Here is a 21,510-nt window from a genome sequence, read left to right as displayed (position 1 = left end):
CTGTCTACATCCTCCTCGGCATGTGTGTCGTCGTATGGTCCCTCGCCTGGAATGGGATTTTGTTGTCGCATGTTCCTCAACATGGTCTCCCATTCCAGATTTGTGGCCGCTATAAAGTCCAAGAATCCCTCGAGTCCACCCACACGAGCTGTGAACGCAGATTGCGTCGAGGCCAACTAGTTACGCAGCTGAGTGACTTCATCATCCCGTCGGTGACCATAAGACGATGTCGCTCTCGGAACATCGTTGACGGAACCAATCCCCAACGTCCATCCCTTTTTTTTATGGACAACCTTAAAAACAAAAAATAAATATTGTTAGTAAAAATTTAAAGTTAAATTAAATGAATAATAAAAAAATTAAAATTTTAGAAAATTTGCCTCCTCGTAAATCTTATCCACTTCAAGTGTGGATAAAGTGACGGGTAATCCGTCGGTAGACTGCTGGGTCAGCTGGTTCTGGCGGTCTTCAACCCGAGCAACCACGTCGTTGTAGATTTGCTCGGACTTGCCATCTACAAATACGCCCGCCTTGTTCTTGTGGGTCCTCTCGTAAAGTTCCATAAGAGACGGGAGATGTCCCGTCTCTTTGGCCTAAAAAACATTTAAGAAAGTTAGAATAAAAATATATATATTAAAAAATTTATTTAATAAAATATTTAATTATCATTTCCATACGGACACTGGCGTGGGGTTTTTGGCCCGTAGTATGAAGCATCGGCCCATTCCCGTGCTCATCGACCGTGTTACGGGAGTTATAGCAAGACTGGGCGATTCTAATGGAATCAGGAAGACGCCAATAACGGATGAGGCCATCCCACACATCCGTGGTGAGCTCAGCGGGTTTGCCACGCTCATATCCCCGATCGAGTCACCCTTCCAGTTGGAGACCGTGTCCAACAAGCGAACTTTCACTTTCGCGTAAAATGCTTTTCTCACCCTCTCAGTGACCCCCAAGGCCCAATGATATTTTTGCTGTGGAAAAAAATTAAATTAATAATTAGTTTTTTTAAAAGAAATATATATAAATCATGAAAAATTAAAGTATATATAATTAATTAATAGAAACTTACAGCGTAAATTTTTCACCACGTCTTTCTGACGTAGTGAGACGTCTTACTCAAGTTCGGATGTGGCATGGAGAAGTAACCTTTGATCGTGTCGGTTACGTCTGATGCAAGACATCCGTCAACCCCAAACCAGAAAAAAAAACAAATTTAAAATATAAATTATTTTTTAATGTTATAAAAGAATTTTAAACGAATTAAAAAAAAATTAATGTAACATACCACAAAGTTCCGTCCGGTCGGTCGGGTTCGATGACTGGTAAACCTTCTCTGCCTGGCAGACGGAGAATGTCCTCGACAGTGTACTGCGAGTAAGGAGCACTCGGAGGCACCATCAAATCAGGATGAATATCGGCGGGCATCGGAGGAGCTATCGGAGGAGGCACAGGAGGAGGCATCGTCGGAGGAGCCATCGGAGGAGGCATCGTCGGAGAAGCCATCGGAGGAGGCACATGAGGAACCGATGGTGCACTAGAAGAAGGATACCGAGTGACTCTCTGAGAAGACTGAGTCTCGGGGACAGTCTCCTGACCCGAAGAACTGGGAGCTGAAGAAGACGGGTCTAAATGACTACCCGGCTCACCGAACATCTCTCTGTAATGGGCAGTAAGTCTGCCCTTTCGAACCTGGAAAAAAAATTTAATTTTTAAAATTAACATCAACAGTATCAGTATAATTCCCTACATTATCCACCTAATCAACACTAATTAACATAAAACCCGTAAACCTATCTAAATTCCCTATACTAACCACCTAATATATCCTAAACTAATCAAATTAGAGATGAATTAGAGAGACTTACCATTGCTACGAAATAGAGAGGAAGTGGAGAGGAAAGAAAGAGTGAGCGATCGGAAGTATATATAAGATTACTTATCCTCGTTATTTCCTCGTAAAGTTACGAGGAATTACAAAGGCCCGTTTTTTATTGTATGAGGAAGTAGCGAGGAATTACAAAGGCCCGCGTTTAGCTTTACGAGGAATTACAAAGGTCCGTGTTTTATTGTACGAGGAAGTAGCGATGAATTACAAAGGCCCGCATTTAGGTTTACGAGTTTTTTACGACGATTAAGCTTACGTGGAATTTACGAGTCAACCTTTTACGAGGAATTAGCGAGCCCTGCTTTTCTATAAATACCCGCAACTTTCCTTCTCAAACCACACACAAACTCACAAATCACACCCTATCTCAAATCACACAACTCATTAAAATGCTTTTCAAATTAGAAATATTTGAAAAAAAAAAAGAGGAGGAGAAGATATTAGAACACATGTGGGCTAGACTTACGTAAGTCTCACCACATGTGATTCATGTATCTTTCTTCTCTTTTTTTTTCTAGTTTTTATTCTACGAGGAATTAGCAAGGCCAGCTTCTTCTTTTTTTTGTTACGAGGTATTTACGACGATTTGCGCTTACGTGAAATTAACGAACCCCGCTTTCTTTTTTTTTATTTCGTCGTTATTTCCTCGTTGGCTTACGAGTTCTTTACGACGATTTCTGCTTACGTGGAATTAACGAGCCCCGCGTTCTTTATTTTTATATTTCATCGTAATTTCCACGTTTCTTTACGAGGAATTAACGAGTATTATGTTTAAATCCTTAAAATCCGAAACCCCAAACCCCATCTTCCTTATCTTCTACTTCATATATTCCAAACCCCAAACCCATCTACCCTTTAACCTTAATATATTCTTTCACCTCAATCTATTCTTTCTATTCCAAACCCCATTCCTTAACTTATTATCTCAATATCTTATTTATAAAACAAACTCCCACATTACCTTACACAAAATCAAATACATCAATCCGATACATCGACATTCTCGTCATCACTAGAAACATCATTATTTTCATTAAACTCGTCTTCAACAGCTTCTTCTGTGGCATCGTCGGTAAGATCTTCGTACTCGTGATTATGCGGATCAATGAGAAGGATGTCATCAATTTTTTGTTCAGGTTCCTCGACTTCATTTATCTGTGAGAAGTATGTTTCTTCGACTTGAGAAACAAATAGGCTGTAAAATCACATTTTATATGAATGAATCTCTCGCAATTATATAATTTATACTTATATGTGTTTAGAAGTGTCCATATATGTTACCTTTCAAAATAACGCATCAATGGATCCTCACAATTGAGTAGAATATAGGTGTGTGCACTATGAGTGTGTTGTTCACTCGACCACCAAACCTCTTTTGACTTCCCACCGAGTCGCCCAATCTGGCTAAAGATGTCTGGAACACCAGCAACTGCATATGTTGGCGCAACACCACCATCATCATATCTTCTTGGAGCTCTTCTTCGGGTACGTACTTTTGACGCAAAGTAGTACGATGTAAAGTGAGAAACTTCTTCCATCAAACTTTCAGCAATTGTAGAACCTTCAACTTTGGCGAGGTTTTTTGCTTTTCCCTTCAAATATTTCATGGCTCGCTCATACTGATACATCCATCCGTAATGTACAGGTCCACGAAGCAATGCCTCTTATGGGAGGTGGACAGCTAGATGCTCCATGACGTCAAAAAATCCGGGAGAAAATATCATCTCCAAGTTGCACAATAAGATGGAAATGTTCTCCTGAAGCTGTTCCACAACTTCTTCTTTAAGAATGCGTGTGCTCAGATCCCTGAAAAATGCTCCAGTGCCTTTTATATTCCAAAAACAATTAAACACATTGTTAGTCATATATTATTTTACAAACTAAACCGTTATAAAATTATTGCGCTTTAAAACACTACCTGCAAGTGCTTCATATACGTTTGTTGGAAGTAGCTCCGCAAACGCAAAGGGCAGTAGTCGTTGCATAAAGACATGACAATCATGACTCTTCATCCCAGAGAACTTTTGACCCTTTTCAACACATCTAGAGAGATTTGAAACATACCCATCAGGGAACTTCACTTCTGATGCCACCCAGTTGAACAACACCGACTTTTTTCCGAAGATAATCTGAATATCGGAACTGGAACTTGTCCATTGCTTTTTATATGTAACTTGCTTCTTGAGCAAATATCTGGCAAGTCCAACCTTGATTTTATGTTGTCTTGTGTCTTCCCTGGGACATTCAATATTGTATTCATGATGTTCTCAAAGAAATTCTTCTCTATATGCATCACATCGAGGTTGTGGCTCAAAAGAAGATCCTTCCAATATGGAAACTCCCAAAATATACTCTTCTTGTGCCAGTTGTGATGAACACCGTAAGAATCAGGCATATTACGAGGAACATGCCAATTACCACCCCAACAAACTGTTTCGTTAGCTCCGTAGTAGTCAATTTGCGCTTCAATTTGTTCTCCAGTTAGATATGGAGGAGTGTCTCTCACAACCCTTTTGTGCCTAAACAAATTCTTGTTTCTTCGGTACGGATGGCCAATGGGAAGAAATCGACGGTGAAAATCAAACCGACTTGTCTTCCTACCATTCTTCAGTTGAAACGCATCTGTCGTTCCATTACAATATGGACAAGCTAATCTCCCATGTGTAGTCCATCCAGACAACATCCCATAGGGAGGAAAGTCACTTATGGTCCACAAAAGCATCGCTCGCATCGTAAAATTCGTCTTCGTTGAACAGTCATACGTCCTCACCCCTGTTGACCAAAAATTCTTCAGCTCTTTTATCAGTGGTTGTAGGAAAACATCCAGGGACCTTTTTGGATGGTTCGGACCAGGTATTAATATGGTCAAGAATAGCAACTCCCGTTGCATGCACATCTCCGGTGGCAGGTTGTATGGCGTAAGAAAGACTGGCCACAATGAATATTTTCTCCCTGACATTCCGAACGGACTAAATCCATATGTGCATAATCCGAGATACACATTTCGGCTATTGCTAGCGAAATCCGGATGTACTTTGTTAAAATGTTTCCAGGCTCTTGCATCTGATGGATGAGTCATCTCACCATCCGTCTGAGTATGCTCGGCATGCCATCTCATCTTTCCAGCAATCTGCTCTAATTGGTACAATCTTTTCAATCTGTCTGTAATTGGTATGCACCACATCCTTTGGTACGGTACCCTATTACGTCCCCGTCCTTGCGGCTTGAATCGTGGCTTCTTGCAGAATCAACATTCTTTTAACTTCTCATCATTTCCCCAGTAGATCATGCAGTTGTCGATGCAAACATCTATCATCTCCGAAGGCAATCCAAGGCTATAAACCAGTTTCTGAATCTCATAATAAGAATCAGCAGACACATTGTCTTCCGGCAAATACTCTTTAAACAAGTCTGCTCATTCGTTCATGCAACTTTCAGATAGATTGTGATCAGTTTTAATATTCATCATTCTAACAGTCAACGACAAATTAGAGAGACCTTCTCTACAACCACTGTAAAGTGGTTGATTTGCCGCGTTTAACATTTCGTAAAACTTTTTTGCATCTATATTAGGTTCTTCATCTTCATCTTCATCTTCATCATGAGCTACGAATGCATCAGCTACCATATCCTGAACCCTATCATAATCTACCATCTCCTCCTGATGGTAACTATGTTCATTATGCAAATGATGATCAACTGGTTCTTCCTGAAAATTGCTATTACTACTACTAGCTTCATTCTGATTATAATTATAACCTTCTCCATGTTGAAACCAGATATAGTAATTTGACGTGAAACCTCTATTTATTAAATGCTTCCAAACATTTTCACGGTTTGCCAATTTCGAATTGTTGCATTTTCGACAAGGACAGAACATCTTACCACTTTCTTGGGCGAGCGGTGTTGAATCTGCTTGATGCATAAATATCTCCAGACCACTGTAAAGTGGTTGATTTGCCGCGTTTAACATCTTACCAAGGTATTCTTTAGTCACTCTCCCGTTAGTATCTCTATGTATATACATCCACTTCCGCAACTCGAAAATATTCCCGGAGCCAGCCATTTTTTTTTCTTTCACGTTTTTTTTGTTGGTGTGTTTAAAATGATGTTCAAACGTCCCTATTTATAGAAAATTTTCGAATCTGGTAGTTGTAATTTTCCTACTAATTTACGATGAAAATTAGTTAGGTGGCAGAAAAAAACGTGCGACAAACAAAGTTGGTGGATTCAAAGTTTCCTCGCTAAGTAGACGTAAATTATTTCCTCGTAAAGAACACGCTAAGTTTACATAGAATGTACGAGGAAATACGCTTTCCTCGTAAAAGCCACGTCAATTTACATCGACTTTACGACGAAACTGTTTCGTCGTTACTTTACGAGTAAATAACGCTGATTTTATTTTTCCGCGTAATTTCCTCGTAAAGTCGACGTAAATTAACGAGGAAAAATATTCCTCGTTAAGCTTGTGTTTTCTTGTAGTGTAGATTTTGTCAACATATATCTATATATAGTAGAATTTACTCTCTTCTTATATTGCCACCTTAAATAAATATTCTACAATTCTAACACATAAACGAAAATCTTAAAAATATTATTGTATGGTGCTAAGGTTTTCATCTTTTATTATTTAAAATAAATCTATTAACATAAAATTTGGAAAATATATCAATTTTTCATTGTATGGTGCTAAATTTTTCAACCTAAATTTTACATCAATTTTTAGGTTAACAAATAATAATTTGGAAAATATATAATATAATAGAAAAATATCAAAAATAAATAGACAAATTCATAAAATACAAAATGAGCACAATCTTTTACATTATTTCTTTCACGTTTATCAAACTTAGACCAACATATTTTTTTTAAAGATAATGAATCTCAGAATCTTTTTTGACCCTCAAATTTAAACTTAGACTAAGAAAATGATATAAAACCACAATCAATAATTTATACATAACCAAAATAAATATTTTAAGAAAATCATTTTGAAAACAAAAACCAACAAGATATAAAACTAAAAATATATATATTTGGTAAAAATACATAATATAAATTGAACTTGTGAAAAGTTTGATCAGCAGATAATAATTTGGTAAAATTAATAGAATTGATAAAACTACAAAATTTTAAGGGTAAATAGAGAAACTATAAGAGCGAAAAGATAAATCAAACAAAAAAAATTAATACACCATTTATATAAAAATAAAATATTGTTTCAGTTAAAAAACTGTAGCTATGTTATTATGCAATTCATTCAACCGCAATGAGTTCGGCTTTCAATATTATATAAACAAAATGACATGTAAATAATGGTTTCCAAAAATATATAACCAACATTTTGAAACTAAAAACAAAATATCAATTCAAACATTTAATAAGTAAAAATTATGTAAGAAGCGCAGGTTCACCCATACTTCCTACATAAATAAACGAGTTTTTCTTAGGTTTATCCCTAACATAATATCTAATAAAAATTTACCAACTCATATTATATTTTTGAAATAAAAAAGAAAAAAAAATATAAAAAGTAGTAATTGCCAAATAAACATTTAACGTTGTTACGCGCCAGCAGAACCCTAAACCCTTAGGTAAATCTTAAACCCTTGTTTAGTCTAAATTCTTGGATAAAACCTAAACTATAAACCTTCAATCTTAAATCCTTAGGTAAATATTAATTTTTTGGGTAAACTCTAAATCTCTTAACATTTAAAGTTTTTCATGCGGCGTTAACAACATTAATTTTTTTTTTTTGGTAATTACTATTATTTTTAATATATTTTTACATTTTTTATTACAAAAACAAAATATGAGTTGACAAATTTTTTTTTATTGGCTATAATGTTAAAGGTGAACCTAAGTAAAACTTTAAATAAACCTTAAAATTTGGCTGTTTAATTATTTATTAAACGTAAGCATTTTAAGTCAAACCCCAGACCAAATATATGAGATTCAGATTCAACGCATCAAATCTATAGAAATTTGAGTTTCTTTTTTGTTAATGCACGCGTTTACAGATTTGATATCTGACTCCTAAAACATAAAGACGAAAACGTGAATAGGAAAATAGAAACTGACTTTCACAAAAAAAAAAAAAGATTGGAAAGAAAAAAATGCTAGAGAGAGGGGTCGAACCTCTGACCTTGTGGTTAACAGCCACACGCTCTATTTTATTTACAAAATAGTATTAGTAAAAGGTTTCTTAACTAAAGATAGTAAGATTCTGAAAAAGATCTGCCATTTTGGGTTTTCCATATATAAAGCAAATAAAAATTGATTAGATATTACAGCAAGGCAACAATTAGCAGTACACCACCAACCACTGAATATTTTAAAAATTAATTTATAACATGACATGTTAATAGTTAAAAGGGGCAAGAAAATATATTTAAAATATAAAGAAATACAATGGGTTTGAAGATAAGTGATTGGAAGGTAGGAGACCATGGCTTTTGATCAGAGTTGGTTCCTATACCCACTCAAGATCTTATGTCCCTCTCCTATTCACGGTTGATTGTATATCTATTAAGATCTTTTTAACCCAATTACCAGTTAAGAAGTAGAGAAGAACCGGAGAAACCAATTATGTAGTGGAGAGAACAAATGTTGTTTGTATCTTAGACTAGTTTTGCTTCTACAAAAAATATAATGATGTTATGTTCTTATATGCAGTATTTTAAAACATTACCGAACCGACCAAACGGTAGACCTTGACCCATATAGTATTATTGTGTGCTATATCTTAAAATCAGGACATTTTACGCTCTTTAATTTGAAACAATCTGTTTCAAGGCAATAATAGCCGTGTTCGTTTCTTAACCGCTAGATGCAGCAGGAGTGGCAAGAAAAAGCACGGTGACAATGATCAAAATAATAGAATCTGAAGCTAAAGTAACCGCCAACGGATTTCTGGAGACACAAAAAAAGACGCCGGTGCCGCTAAAAATTTCAGTGTCCCTTCTACTGGTTGTTAATTGCCGCTGCATCATCGGTGTTGTGTTTTTCCGTTATTCCCGTTTAATTTTTGGTCGCTGCCTCTGCGTCTTGCGGCTAAGAAACGATCATGGCTAATGTAATATGAACTTACGCTTTAGTTTTATCTATAATCGTTCTTACTCTAAGATGATATATGCTATTCTTTTTTTTTCTTTTTCCTTTATTATCTGAAACAGTAGTTCTTGGTCGCTCGTTACGGTGGCTGCTATAATGAATGGCAGTTTCGTGTGATTTTAACTTACTTTTCCTTTCATGTTTCATTTGATTTTGTTTTTCTGATGTCTTGAAGCGTTTGTGCCAGATATAAAACTAGATCAGTAGATTTTTTATGAGATTGTTCTTGATCTACTTTTTATGAGATTGTTCTTACTCTATTTTTGCCTTTTGGCATCTTAAAATGTTGGTGTCCAGTATAAATGAAAATTAGATCCTTAAATCTATGAAAAACCTAATCTTAATTAAAATAGGAAAATTACTAAAATATAGAAAATACAATAAAAATTAATTATCTATGTAAACTATTGAATAATAAAAAAATATTTGGATAATTCCAAATATCTTGCTGCATCAGGTCTCGCATGCTAAGAAAGATTCATCCTCGAATCTTCAGTAGGGTTCTTGTCACCACATAGATATTTTGAAACCAGTCTTCGTACTTGTTCTTCTGCACGAAATCTGCATCAGACCGACTTCGTCCTATTTTTGCACGTATCATATTATCAACATGATTTTGCACAAAATTTTCAACCCTATTCTTTGACGCACCAAATTATCATGATTCTGCACAAGATCTTCAATAATCCGTTTTCATACAAATTTTCCATGCCTCGGATTTTCAAAGGAATTTTCTTTGAAAACAAAGTCGATAACATAAACATCGTCTTCATAAGTGTCATAGATCGGATCACCATAGATCTCTGGATATACCTCATAGTATTCTCTCTCGACAAAATGACTTTCATCCACGAAAGGATAGAGATTGCAACTGCTAATCAACATGACATCCATAATAGTTCTTTGATTAAGAAACCAAAGAGACACATCTTTGATACCACCTGATGGAGCGGAAGCAACGATAAACAGCTCAACCAAAGGGTTATGGAAACCACGCTTGGGACCTGCTAGCTCAACCAAGGGATTTTAAGGAATCCTCGCTTGGGACCTGCTTCTTGATTGATGAATCTAATCAAATCAATATAAGGGATAAATAATATTATTCTCCCAAAAGCCAAAGTTCTTTTATTAATCAAATCAAAACTGAATACAACTTTAGGTTTAAATGTCTATTTATAATAAATCCTTAAATCTATGAAAACCCTAATCTTAATTAAAATAGGAAAACTACTAAAATATAGAAAATACAATAAGAAGTAATTATCTATGTAAACTAGTGAATAAAAAAATTTAGATAATTTCTAAATATCTTGATGCATCATTTTGACCCGATAAACTAACTGCAAGTGCACAATAAAGTACACAGTAGTAATGGGGGATCGAATCCACAATGACTATATACAGACTTCAATTCTCAGTTCAAATCAAGCTAGAAGACACAATATTTTTGGTTGTAGGCAAACTAAATAAATGCAGTATATTTAAACGATATAAACTATGAAAGAAAAGCGCTAGGCGTCAGGTAATTCGCAAGAAATCAGGTCACGAATGCATATATTTTCCAAGGAATCAATGAAGAACCATTCTTGAACTCACAACTCTGTTTTATAATCTTTCCACTTTCATGGCTCCAATTACTATGTTTAAGCAACCTAATGAACTAACTTTCGTTGGACTCAGGAAGATGAACACACATAAAGAACAAGTTCTGATAAGTTCACAAATCACAATAACATCAACTTTCGCAGGTTAAAGATATTTTGCTCACAAGGATTTGTTTCAGGCAATTAAACCAACTACAAATACCTTTAATCAACCTAAGATCAATGAACTAAGTGATCAATGAAGTTCATGCATAAAGAACAATCCAACTGAAGAATTCTATGTAAATTCCCTAATCTATCAATTATATACATTTAGTCTCTTCAATTCCATTGAAAATCATCAACCGAACAGTGGATCTACTCAGACATAGAAGCAGAAACACAAATCATCATAGAAAACATCATTAGATTAAAATAGAAGAAACTGGGTTCAGAAAATAATCTCTTGCCTCCCCTCAACTCAATAACCTAAAATTCCGTTGCAAAATAAAGCTCATCCTTCTAATTTTCGTCCTAATAGGTATTTATAGACAAGGGGCACTTTTGAGAAAAATGCCAAACCAAAAAAAAAAAGGAAAATTTCGGGTCCAGCTCGCGTGCGCCCAATCGATCAATTAGTTGAGATAATCGATCGATGCATTTTTCTAAGACGGACTACTTCGCCTCCAGCTCGTCCAATCGATCGACAAAGTATCTCCATCGATCGATTACAATATGCGGAAAGTGTCCACCGATCAATCAATTCGTTTTTGCTCTGCATTCCTATCGCTCCAAATCATCACGAAAATCCCTTGTAATCCCTGCAAAGTTTCGCCAAAGTCTCCCAAAGCATCCAAGCACCTATAATACCTGAAAACATAGATTGAAAATTCCAAATAGCCTAGAAAACTACTGAAAACTATGATATATCAAGTGGTCATATGGATGTTGGTGGTAGTGTTTTGTTACTTGGAGTGGAATTGAGACATAATAATGTGATATCCAACATGTTCATGGTAATTTGGGTGAGAGGAATTTTGTTTTTGGACGTCATGTGGATGAGATAAACTATCAGGATTGTAGTATATTTGGTTCCTAGAATAGTGATCCATTTTAAAATACATGATAAGAAAAAGACAAGAAAATGTTGGAAACAAAAATGACTCATAATAAAATTTTATCAGAAATCCGAAGGTGGTTAAGCAATCTATAGAAATGAAGTTAAATCATTTGATGCAGAATAAACTTAGTCAAATAGATTAAATTTTTTTTATATTTATAATGCTTATTTATTTAAAACTATCCGTATAAATATAAAACTAGTTTATATTTATAATGCTTATTTATTTAATTTATTTATATTTTAATTATGTATCATATTTACTAACATTACTTCTAAATTTATATTTTAAAAATATATTAAACCAAATTATTAAACTATGTTTGACCTGGTCGAACCATGTTGAAACGTGACCCAATAGTTATCCGGTTCAGCTTCCGGTCCGGTTTTAAAAATATTAGGGCCACAAAGAGGACTATAGAAGACCCGTCTTCCAAGTCAAACAAGCATAAATCATCATTACCAAACAAAAGAAGAGTTAAAACAAGGGTAAAACAAGCGAAAAGAGTATCTCGCCATCATACGCAAAAACAAGGGTAAAATGTGAAAATAATTGGACACTATTTTGTCAAAGAGTTGAACTCTAAAAATATTATGTATCTGGCCCATATTTTCTTTTTTGATAAATCCTATCGACTAATCCGGTCTGTCCTACGAGGATTTAGTGATGCAGAGTGGAATAGCCCGAAAGCATACCACACTGCTTGATCCGAGTTTGGAATACCTTCCGACTAATGTCATGGAGTGCACCGATCATTTGTTACAGCCCACCTGTAGTTTTAAAATCCAAAAAATCCGATACTCGTAGAAACTGATCTTTATCCGAACGTATACTTGAATACCCATATCTAACTGATTAAGCAAATAAAAATAATTTTGTTAACCGGTTGAATTCGTGTCACTAATGGAGCAATTTGATTTAAACACGTGAAATTATAATGGTTAATACGTAACATAAATGACATTGAATTATCATGGTAATACAATTAATGAATTAGTTTGTAAGAGTGAAAAAGACATGTAAAAGATGTAATAAAATACTTAAATGTAAACAATAAATGAAATTTTTAGAATTAGTCAAAAAATAAGTGAAAATCGGTAAGAACCCACTTAAAAATAGGCAAATATTATTTTGTACCTCAGTTTCAATAGAATAGATAAATACAATAATTTTAAATTAAATGTATATTGCTTTGAGCCTGAATTTCGATAACATATATTTCATTTTTTGGTTGTTAAACAAAAGGCAACTTAAGTTTAGAAGAAAAGAAAACAAAAGGAAACTTAAGCTACGTGATATTTTCATTATGGCACAACCATTGTTTTGGTGGCTTGGTGCAGAAATGTAACGTGAATAGAATTTACCAAATATGACTCAAAATTTGATTTTAATATAAAAAAGCTAGTAAAATTATAACGAACCCCTTATGACTAAACAAAAAAACAGAATTTATTTTTACGAATATAACTTTGTAAATTCTTCTGAAGTTTTTAAGTCTTTTGAGGTTATGGAAGACTTATATGAAGTATTCTCATACAGTACATCTTAAAAGTAATTTATAAATTTTATAAAAAGTATTTTGATGGGAAAAATTGAGATCATGTAGTTATAAACATTTGCAAATGATATAAGCTAAGATCTAGTAAAATTGAAATGTTTTCAACATAGATGAGTGAATGCAGTGTGTCATGGTATTCTTTAGTTAAGGGTTTGGTAACATATGCTGTAGTATTGTATGTATTCTGAGGGTTAGATTTTTGGAAGTTAATTTTTTTTCTGAAAAAATCAATTTTTACTTATATGTTTTTAGTTTTGTGTATATGTTAAACACTTTTTAAGTTTAATGAAGTCTTTGTTTCTTTTTTTTTTTGTCATCAACAAATAGACTCATATAGACTATGCGAACCAAACCGGTAACCCCGCATCCATGTGAACGACGAAAGATGATTGTTTTCTGGCACATCGTGCTAGACTATCCGCCTTTTGATTTTCCGTCCGGGGTACATGAATGATCGCTGAGCTAGTAAAACGTGTCTTCAGTAACTGAAATGTTTGTTTCTATTTAGTTAGTTATTTGAGTTTAGGGTTTATATTTAGGGTCTAGACGACTTCCATGAAGTCTTTTGGTGAATAGTATTTTATCGGTTAGAAGACTTCCTTGAAAGTCTTCTAATTCCCGCTAAAAATATTTTTAGTTTTCTGTTAAAAATATTGAAGTCTTTTGGGCGAATAGTAAATTTCTGAAGACTTTCAAGTAAGTCTTCTAGGAAATCTTCTAATAGAAAACTTACTTGAAAGTCTTCTGAATCGATAATATTTAACATTATTAGAATTTTTGTCTCTCTACATAAAGAAAATTTACACATTTTATCTTTTCATCTCAAATGGCTGGTACAAAAATGTAACGTTTCTCATTCTAAAACTTTTCAACCTCTCTCTAATCTATTTGAATTTAAAAACATCAAACTTTATATCAATTTACTGTTATTATCTTCTCACTGATTTATTTGTTTTTGCAGGTTTTTTTATTACATGGTTTTCATCTTCTACTACTTTAAAGGTAGATCTATAAATCATTTTTTTTTCATTTGGTAACTTCTTGTTGTTTAAATCTCTTATCTTTTGAAAACTCTTTTGGTTGTTTTAAGTCTTACCTTATTTTTAATGTTTTCTATGTTTTGAAGCCATTTGAATGCTTTTGAATAAACATGTTTTTCAGATCTGAGACAGACTTGAAAGACTTCCAGGGAAGTCTCCTAACATTTAATGCACTAGAAGACTTCCTCGAAGACTTCTGGCAGAGACTTTTCCCATGTTTGCTCTTTCATTACATATCTGAGTGTTTTGGTAAGTTTTTATGTCTGATTTTTCTTCGTTTGGTAACATCTGGTTGCTTAAAGCTCTTATCTTTTTCAAAATTTATCATTTTTTTAAAGTACCAAAATTTATTTTTGAAGATTTTGTACATTTAAAGCTCTTACATTTTGAAAACTCTTTTGGTTGTTTTAATATCTTACCTTATTTTTGAATATTTTCTATATTTTAAAGCCATTTGAATCCTTTTAGATATTCATATTTTTCAAATCTGAGACAAACTTGGAAGACTTCCATGGAAGTCTTTTTGAAAGTCTTCTAACATTTAATGCACTAGACGACTTCTTTGAAGTTTTCTGGCAGAGTTTTCTCCTATGTCAAGTGGAGTCCAATATTGTATTTGTGGATGAATGATCTATAATAGTTTTGTTTATGGTATGTTTTGTGATTTGTATGTGTACTCTTGTGAATTCTTTTGTAAATATGAAGAGATATTAATGAAAAAAATTGGCAAAATATGTTCATGTCTACAATTATCTTTCCAAAAGTACTTGACATTATTGAAGTTATTGATACAACTTCAATAGCAAAACAAAATAAAACAAAATTGGTCAAATTTACTACAACTAAGGGAAAAAACTTCTCAAAAAAACTTAGTCAAATTCTCAAAAGATCAAACATTACATTAGTCAAAAACATATAAAAATTTCACTAGAAGTCTTCTAGGAAGTCTTCCGGAAGACTTCTGGGATGTCTTCCGGAAGACTTCTCGGAAGACTTAAATTTCAAACGGAAAATTTAAATATAAGCGGAAAATTAAAATTTAAGGGGGAAATTCAAATTTCAAGTAAAAATTGAAATTTCAAATTTCATGAAAGCTAAAAGTATATCTTATGATCTAAGAAGACACATTAAACCACATGACTTGATATTCTTGAAATCTTTTAACACTTTTGAAAGTTCAAAAACATATCTTAAAGTTAAATTTGAAAATACAAGTTTTACAAAAACTAACGTAGAAGACTTCCCTGTAAGCCGTCTATAAAAAAGTCAAGTTTCTAATACAATCTGGTCTATTGCAAAACTAACATGTTTATCCTAGACGACTTACCGGGAAGTCTTTTCTTGTATTTTCGAGATTTTTTGTTAACACAGAAAAGTTGGAAGACTTCCAGAGAAGTCGTCTCTAAAAAACTTACAAAAAGGCAATTGCAAAACTAACATATGCATTGACCAGAAGACTTACATCTGACGGATATATCTGGAAAAAAAATTGATTTCATAGCTTCAACTAGTAAGATAACTTGCTTAGATTCTCCAACCACACAAAACTTCACCACCAAAGCAAATTACTTGTTAATGACCAAGAATCATGAGCTTGAATGGCTCTATGAACCTTATAAAGTTTAGAATCAAAATCTTGGGATTTTTAGATAAATATAAAAAGAAAGTGAAAGAGATGTTGTTTTAGTGCATAAGAAATGAGATAGGAGGAGCGAAAATCAAATTTTAGGTGTATTAAAAGTTTTAAATTGGTTGTTCATGGTGGCTGTGTATTCATGGAAATGACAATATTTTAAATACTCGACGAAGATGGGGATAATGGAGTAAAATACTCATTTTTGAAAGAAAAAAAGTAATACTATTTTCGTGAATAATCCGAACTTTTGGGATGAATTGGACAAATGAAAGTTTCAAAAAAATTAAGGATTAGTTTTGTGTTTGACTTTAAATTTTGAGTCATATTTGCAAAAAGTCCATATATATAACTTCAAATATGTGTTCCACTTTAACCAAGCGAGGACGGCCCAGTGATTTTGAGGGAGCTTTGGCCCCAATACGGACCTGAGTTCGAATCTCGCTTGCTACCGTCGATTAAAATGGGGTGAAAAGGGCGGCCCTCCAGGATGCTTTCTGCGGAGGTGTACTTAGGCACTATTCAGGTTCCCCACGAGTTAGATTTTTTCAGATCAGTTGTAAATCAGTAACATGCTTCATATTCAATACACCATTGTTTTTTTTACTTTAAGAGAAGTCAGCTATACACTACCATTAAATTAATATACTTTTTAAGTTAGCTACACAATTCAAATCAGTATTTAAATGATTTTTTAGCAAAAAAAAAAACAGAAATATTAATTATAAATAACATGATGTTGCTGTTAGTTTCAAATAACAATCTTCCCATTATAAACTATACCACATTATACATCTCATTATAAAGAATATGTGTAATTCTTCTTTAATAATGTAACAATTGTATTTATGTAAAATAGACCTAATTAGTTAAATTTAAACTGATAAAAACTAATAATTTGTAGAATTTAACTGGTATAGACTAGAAATATGTGTTCAATAATTTTTATATAATATATTTATTATAGTTAAGATTTGCAAGATTTTTGAATCACAAGATCGGTTAAGTTATATTCATTTTTAAATACAATATTCACAACTATATATGCATTTTCTCCTATCATATCTCAACTATATATTGCATTCTGTTCAATAATCTATTATTTTCAAAAACTAATAAAAGATTTAGGTTTCCAAAAATCTCTTATGTATGAATAGTTTTAGTTATAAGTACCGAACAAAAAAAGTATAAACATTTTTAATAATATTTTTTTAACAAAACAAAGACAAATATGTTACATCGAATTGAAACACAGAACTACAAAAAAATTTAAGCAGTTAATTTAAGATATTATGCATCAAAATCTCCACAGTATATTTTTGATTGTATATATACAATTCATAAAACCGTTAAAGTTACAAATATCATGGAAAATTTCATTTATAAAGATCTCTTATGATTTTATTTAATTAATGCAATAGATAGATTTCACAAATTTTATAAATAGACTATCCCATCATAAATCTATACCTAAAATACAGTTGATTATTCAGTTATCTATACTATTCACAGAAAATTTAGACCTAGCCAAAAATGTATATTTTTGGCATCAAATGATATTAATCTTAATATTTTAATTTTTATAATATTGGCATCCGAAAAATATTCTAAATTTCAGAATTTTATACGATTAAAAGCTATAAAAATATACACCTTTAATTCTAAAAACCAGCACCAAACCTGCTTATATAAATATTGGATTATTGTTCATATTTTGTGTAATTTTTACGGGTTGTTTTATCAAACATACAAAGGTTATTAAGTATGTGATAGGTTGGGTAAACCTATAACCTCTTAAATTATTATAAGAATATTAAACAAATTTTAACTAATATAATATATATATATATATATATATATATACTTATTTTTAGCGCTAAATCATAGAAACATAAATTTAAACTTGTGCAATACGTTTCAATAAACAGATAATTATATTTTCATTCTCATATAATTGTATTGATATATTTTTTATAAAATAATAAGAAAAATTAAACTTTGTATATGATTGTATTTTATTCTATAAAATATAAATGATTATAAATTAATGTGCTTCATTAAAAATTAAATATTATAATTTTATCTTATATTAGATTTTAGTTACTAACAAAAAAATAAATTAGATACACAAATTAAATATAAATTATGAACAAAACTTAAAAACATATGGAATATGTATAAAATTATAATTTTTGTTAAATAATTTTTTGTAAACAAAAAAAATAATTCAAAATCTAGTTGAAAGTTAAAATTATAGGAACTTATCCTCTTTTTTTGGTCGAAGGATATACGTGAATCCGAAGGGTTCATAGTTAATACTCATTTCAAATTCCAAAACATTCATTTTCTACTCTTTATTTTCACATCAATGATTTGTTTTACTTGGTTTTAGTGTGGACTATTCTGTTTATTGATCTCATGATATGCTACGCAACTTGCTTTGATTGTGTTCCATAAAACGCCCAAGATAAACTTGATCTTCTGTCTAGACTGTATGAACTCAAATTTAAATAGATAAGATTGGGATGGAATAGAGAGATTATTACATAGTTGGAAACCGAACAGAAATAATTAAAAGCCAATAATATAGGAAATAACATCGAATTTTCTTTTACATATAGATGCTCTTAATGTCTTCTTCTGGATGTGAAGGCATGTAGTTATTTCTTAAGAGGAATCTCAATGGCTTCAATTAGTATTACGGTACCTAGGTTGTGGATAGCGTCCTGATTCAATGTCATTCACATCTCTAATGAGCAACTCGTAGTGTCTTTTCACCTCTTCTGCTGATTTTCCACCAACTGCTCTTGCAACGTTTTGCCATCGGTCAGGAGTATCCTTGTCGTATGTAGCCAATGCAACTTCGAACTGCTTGTCTTGTTTAGCTGTCCATGACGAGTTTGAGCTCCGGGAAGTGCTAATTGAGTTGGAAGCCATTAGTGTGAAAATGTGGAAGTGTATATGAGTTTTGAGAAGTTGGGTTTGTATTAACGATGAAGATCAGGGTTGATTGGGGTTTAGCTGAAGAGAGTGTGGAGATCCTTATATGTAGGAAGAGAAAAGAATATAAGCCAGTTGGTGGAATATATCTTTTGAAAAGAGAGATTTTTAGAGTGACCCAATATTCTTTTAGCAACCACATATATTTACTGACGGGACAATTTTTTTTTGGAAAGAAGCTGCTTTGATGGTTATGATGATGATCATTTGAGTATAATTCTTTAGAAGGTCTAGCTAATAGTTAGTGGAATTGCGATATTCTTTGACCACTGCTATAGAAAATTAGGATGCTTCCTTTTCTTGATAGTGTCCGTACAGTAGACCAACAAATAATATTGGAACCTCCCTACCTCTTTCAGCATTTTTGACCCTATCATCATTATGAGCACTAGCGTCGAATTAAACCCCTACCGTATCAGATACTACTCAAAAGCATGTGATGGCTAAGCTAAGCTTATGTTTAATATTCATCTCGTGTGATTGCGATATAATTATGTATTAGAGTTCCTCTTTGCATCTCTTGGATTAGCGATCAAATGATATATCTTTTCGATGATTAACTCTGTCGACGTTTCCCTTCCATCGCAAGGACGATGACAAGAAGCGAATATTTGCCATTATTGGTGTCAAGCTTCTTGAGCAACTTCAGGTAATCTTATATTTACTGGTTTATATTGGGCATCTCTATAGAAAAAAGGAACATCTTCTCGTGTGTACTAAACCCCTATTTATATCCGATGCTTTAGCTAGTCGGTGTAGGCGTACGTCAGAACATGATTCCAATAATTAGACAATAAGACAAATCTCAGACGACACACAGTACTAAGATTTTGTACTTTGGCATAATCAGAGATTTTTAACCCTCTAAAACCGTGGTCCCACGGAACAACATTCTTTGACAATGATAGGTCCATTTATGATGATTTTCTCATCAAGGAAACCAAAATTAACTATTTCTTCGTGCAGCCTCTTCTAAACTAGTTTTTCTTACGTTAGCTCTTCTTGGTGTTTTGTTCTTGCATGCATAAACTTAATCGAAATGAGAAATAGGAAAGGCAACACATTTTTGGGAATATTCAGGTGTTCCTGTCTTCTTTTTCCTCCTTTGAACATGGTTAAAGTATCGGACAAATACCAAATCTTGGGATCTTATCTTCGAGAGATCTTCTGCGCCTTTCTTACGCTTGTTGTGTTCCTTTGTTTAAAACATTGTTCAATCCTCAGATTCTTCGACTACTGAGAAGTTATTTTCTATATTCTAGAAATAATTGTTGGGGTTATTGTGAAATAACAGAAAACAGAATAATTAGTTTTTTAGTGAGAGGTTAGAGAGAGATAGGAAGAGAAATGAGGAGATAGGTGGTTGTTTTGGTTAGATAATGAATTTGAGAATTTTTTTTATGTATATGACAAAAGTGAAGCCTTAACCAAACAAAGAATCATTTTTCAAACTCGAATACATTAATATATAATTTACCTATAAATTTAAGTTGTATCTAGGGAAAATATGATTTCGTATATAATTTAATTCAGATTTGGGTATTTTTAATGCAAACATCTGAATTTAAACTGTTATATATACTCATATATTAATAAAAAATATCTATATTAGTATATTATTATATTTGATTTATACCAATAAGTAATTTATTTTTTTAGTAAAATTTAAATTGACAAATTATAATTGATTAGCAGAAAATTGGCATTTATGAAAAGAAAAGGGAAATACTCTTCGTTAGCACAAAATAAAAATTTTGTTCAAAAATTAGCACACAATCAAGGAAATCCTCAAAATAGCATTTAATAAATCAATTATTTTATCAAATTTAATAAAAAAGCACACAAGGGAGCTAGGAAATCATCAAGTTTTGATAAATTAAATAATTAGCTAAGCATTAATTTGTTTATCATTATTTTACTTGATACAATAAATAATCTTACAAATAAACTCAAAAAAAAATAAATATTGTATTTATTTGATTTTATTTATTAAACTATTTAATTTATTAAGTACAATAATTATAAAAAATTAAGGTTTAGCTAATTAATTAATTTATGAAAATATTAATATGCTTTTGCAACAACTTATAACATATGTTATCTGTCTAAAATTATTATAAAAATAATTTTTAACAATTTTTATATCACAAGAAGTGTCGAAAGAGCAAGGAGTCCAGAAATAAGAAGTGCTCTTGTGTGAAATATAAAAGTAAGAAATAATTTTTATATGTAATTTTCTGAAGAAATTTAATATACTTGAAGAGGTTAATAATCTTAAAAATGTTTGGAAGCACTTGAAAAACATAAATTCAAGATTGTAACGATGAAGCAACGTAAAGTATTTGCTTACGTATATATGTGAAATTGAGAAATTCATTGAGCTTATCGATATTCTATGCCGACAATTTATAAAAGAAAAAGTTGAAAGCCTCTTAAGCCATATGATATTTGGCATTTGTTACACGACCCGGTGATCTTGTAAGTATCCGGTTTAACTAATACTAGGTAATAACTTGCGTCTTACACACGGAATGAGATTATTAATATCATTATTTTTTAGATAAGAAGACATTA

At 32.3% G+C, this 21,510-nt stretch overlaps 1 protein-coding gene across 1 annotated transcript; it reads right to left on the bottom strand.

Moving 5' to 3' along the window:
* Positions 1 to 18,431: 18,431 nt before the first annotated feature.
* LOC106432744 (protein RADIALIS-like 4) lies at positions 18,432 to 18,968 on the bottom strand. Its single transcript, XM_013873584.3, has one exon. The coding sequence runs from the start codon at positions 18,871 to 18,873 to the stop codon at positions 18,625 to 18,627; it is 249 nt and encodes an 82-aa protein (XP_013729038.1). The 5' UTR covers positions 18,874 to 18,968; the 3' UTR covers positions 18,432 to 18,624.
* Between the last annotated feature and the right edge of the window lie 2,542 nt (positions 18,969 to 21,510).

This window comes from Brassica napus, chromosome C7 (genome assembly GCF_020379485.1).
Source record: "Brassica napus cultivar Da-Ae chromosome C7, Da-Ae, whole genome shotgun sequence".
Lineage (NCBI taxonomy): Eukaryota > Viridiplantae > Streptophyta > Magnoliopsida > Brassicales > Brassicaceae > Brassica > Brassica napus.
Note: the sequence above shows the minus strand (reverse complement) of the source record. Positions and strands in the feature narration are given on the sequence as shown.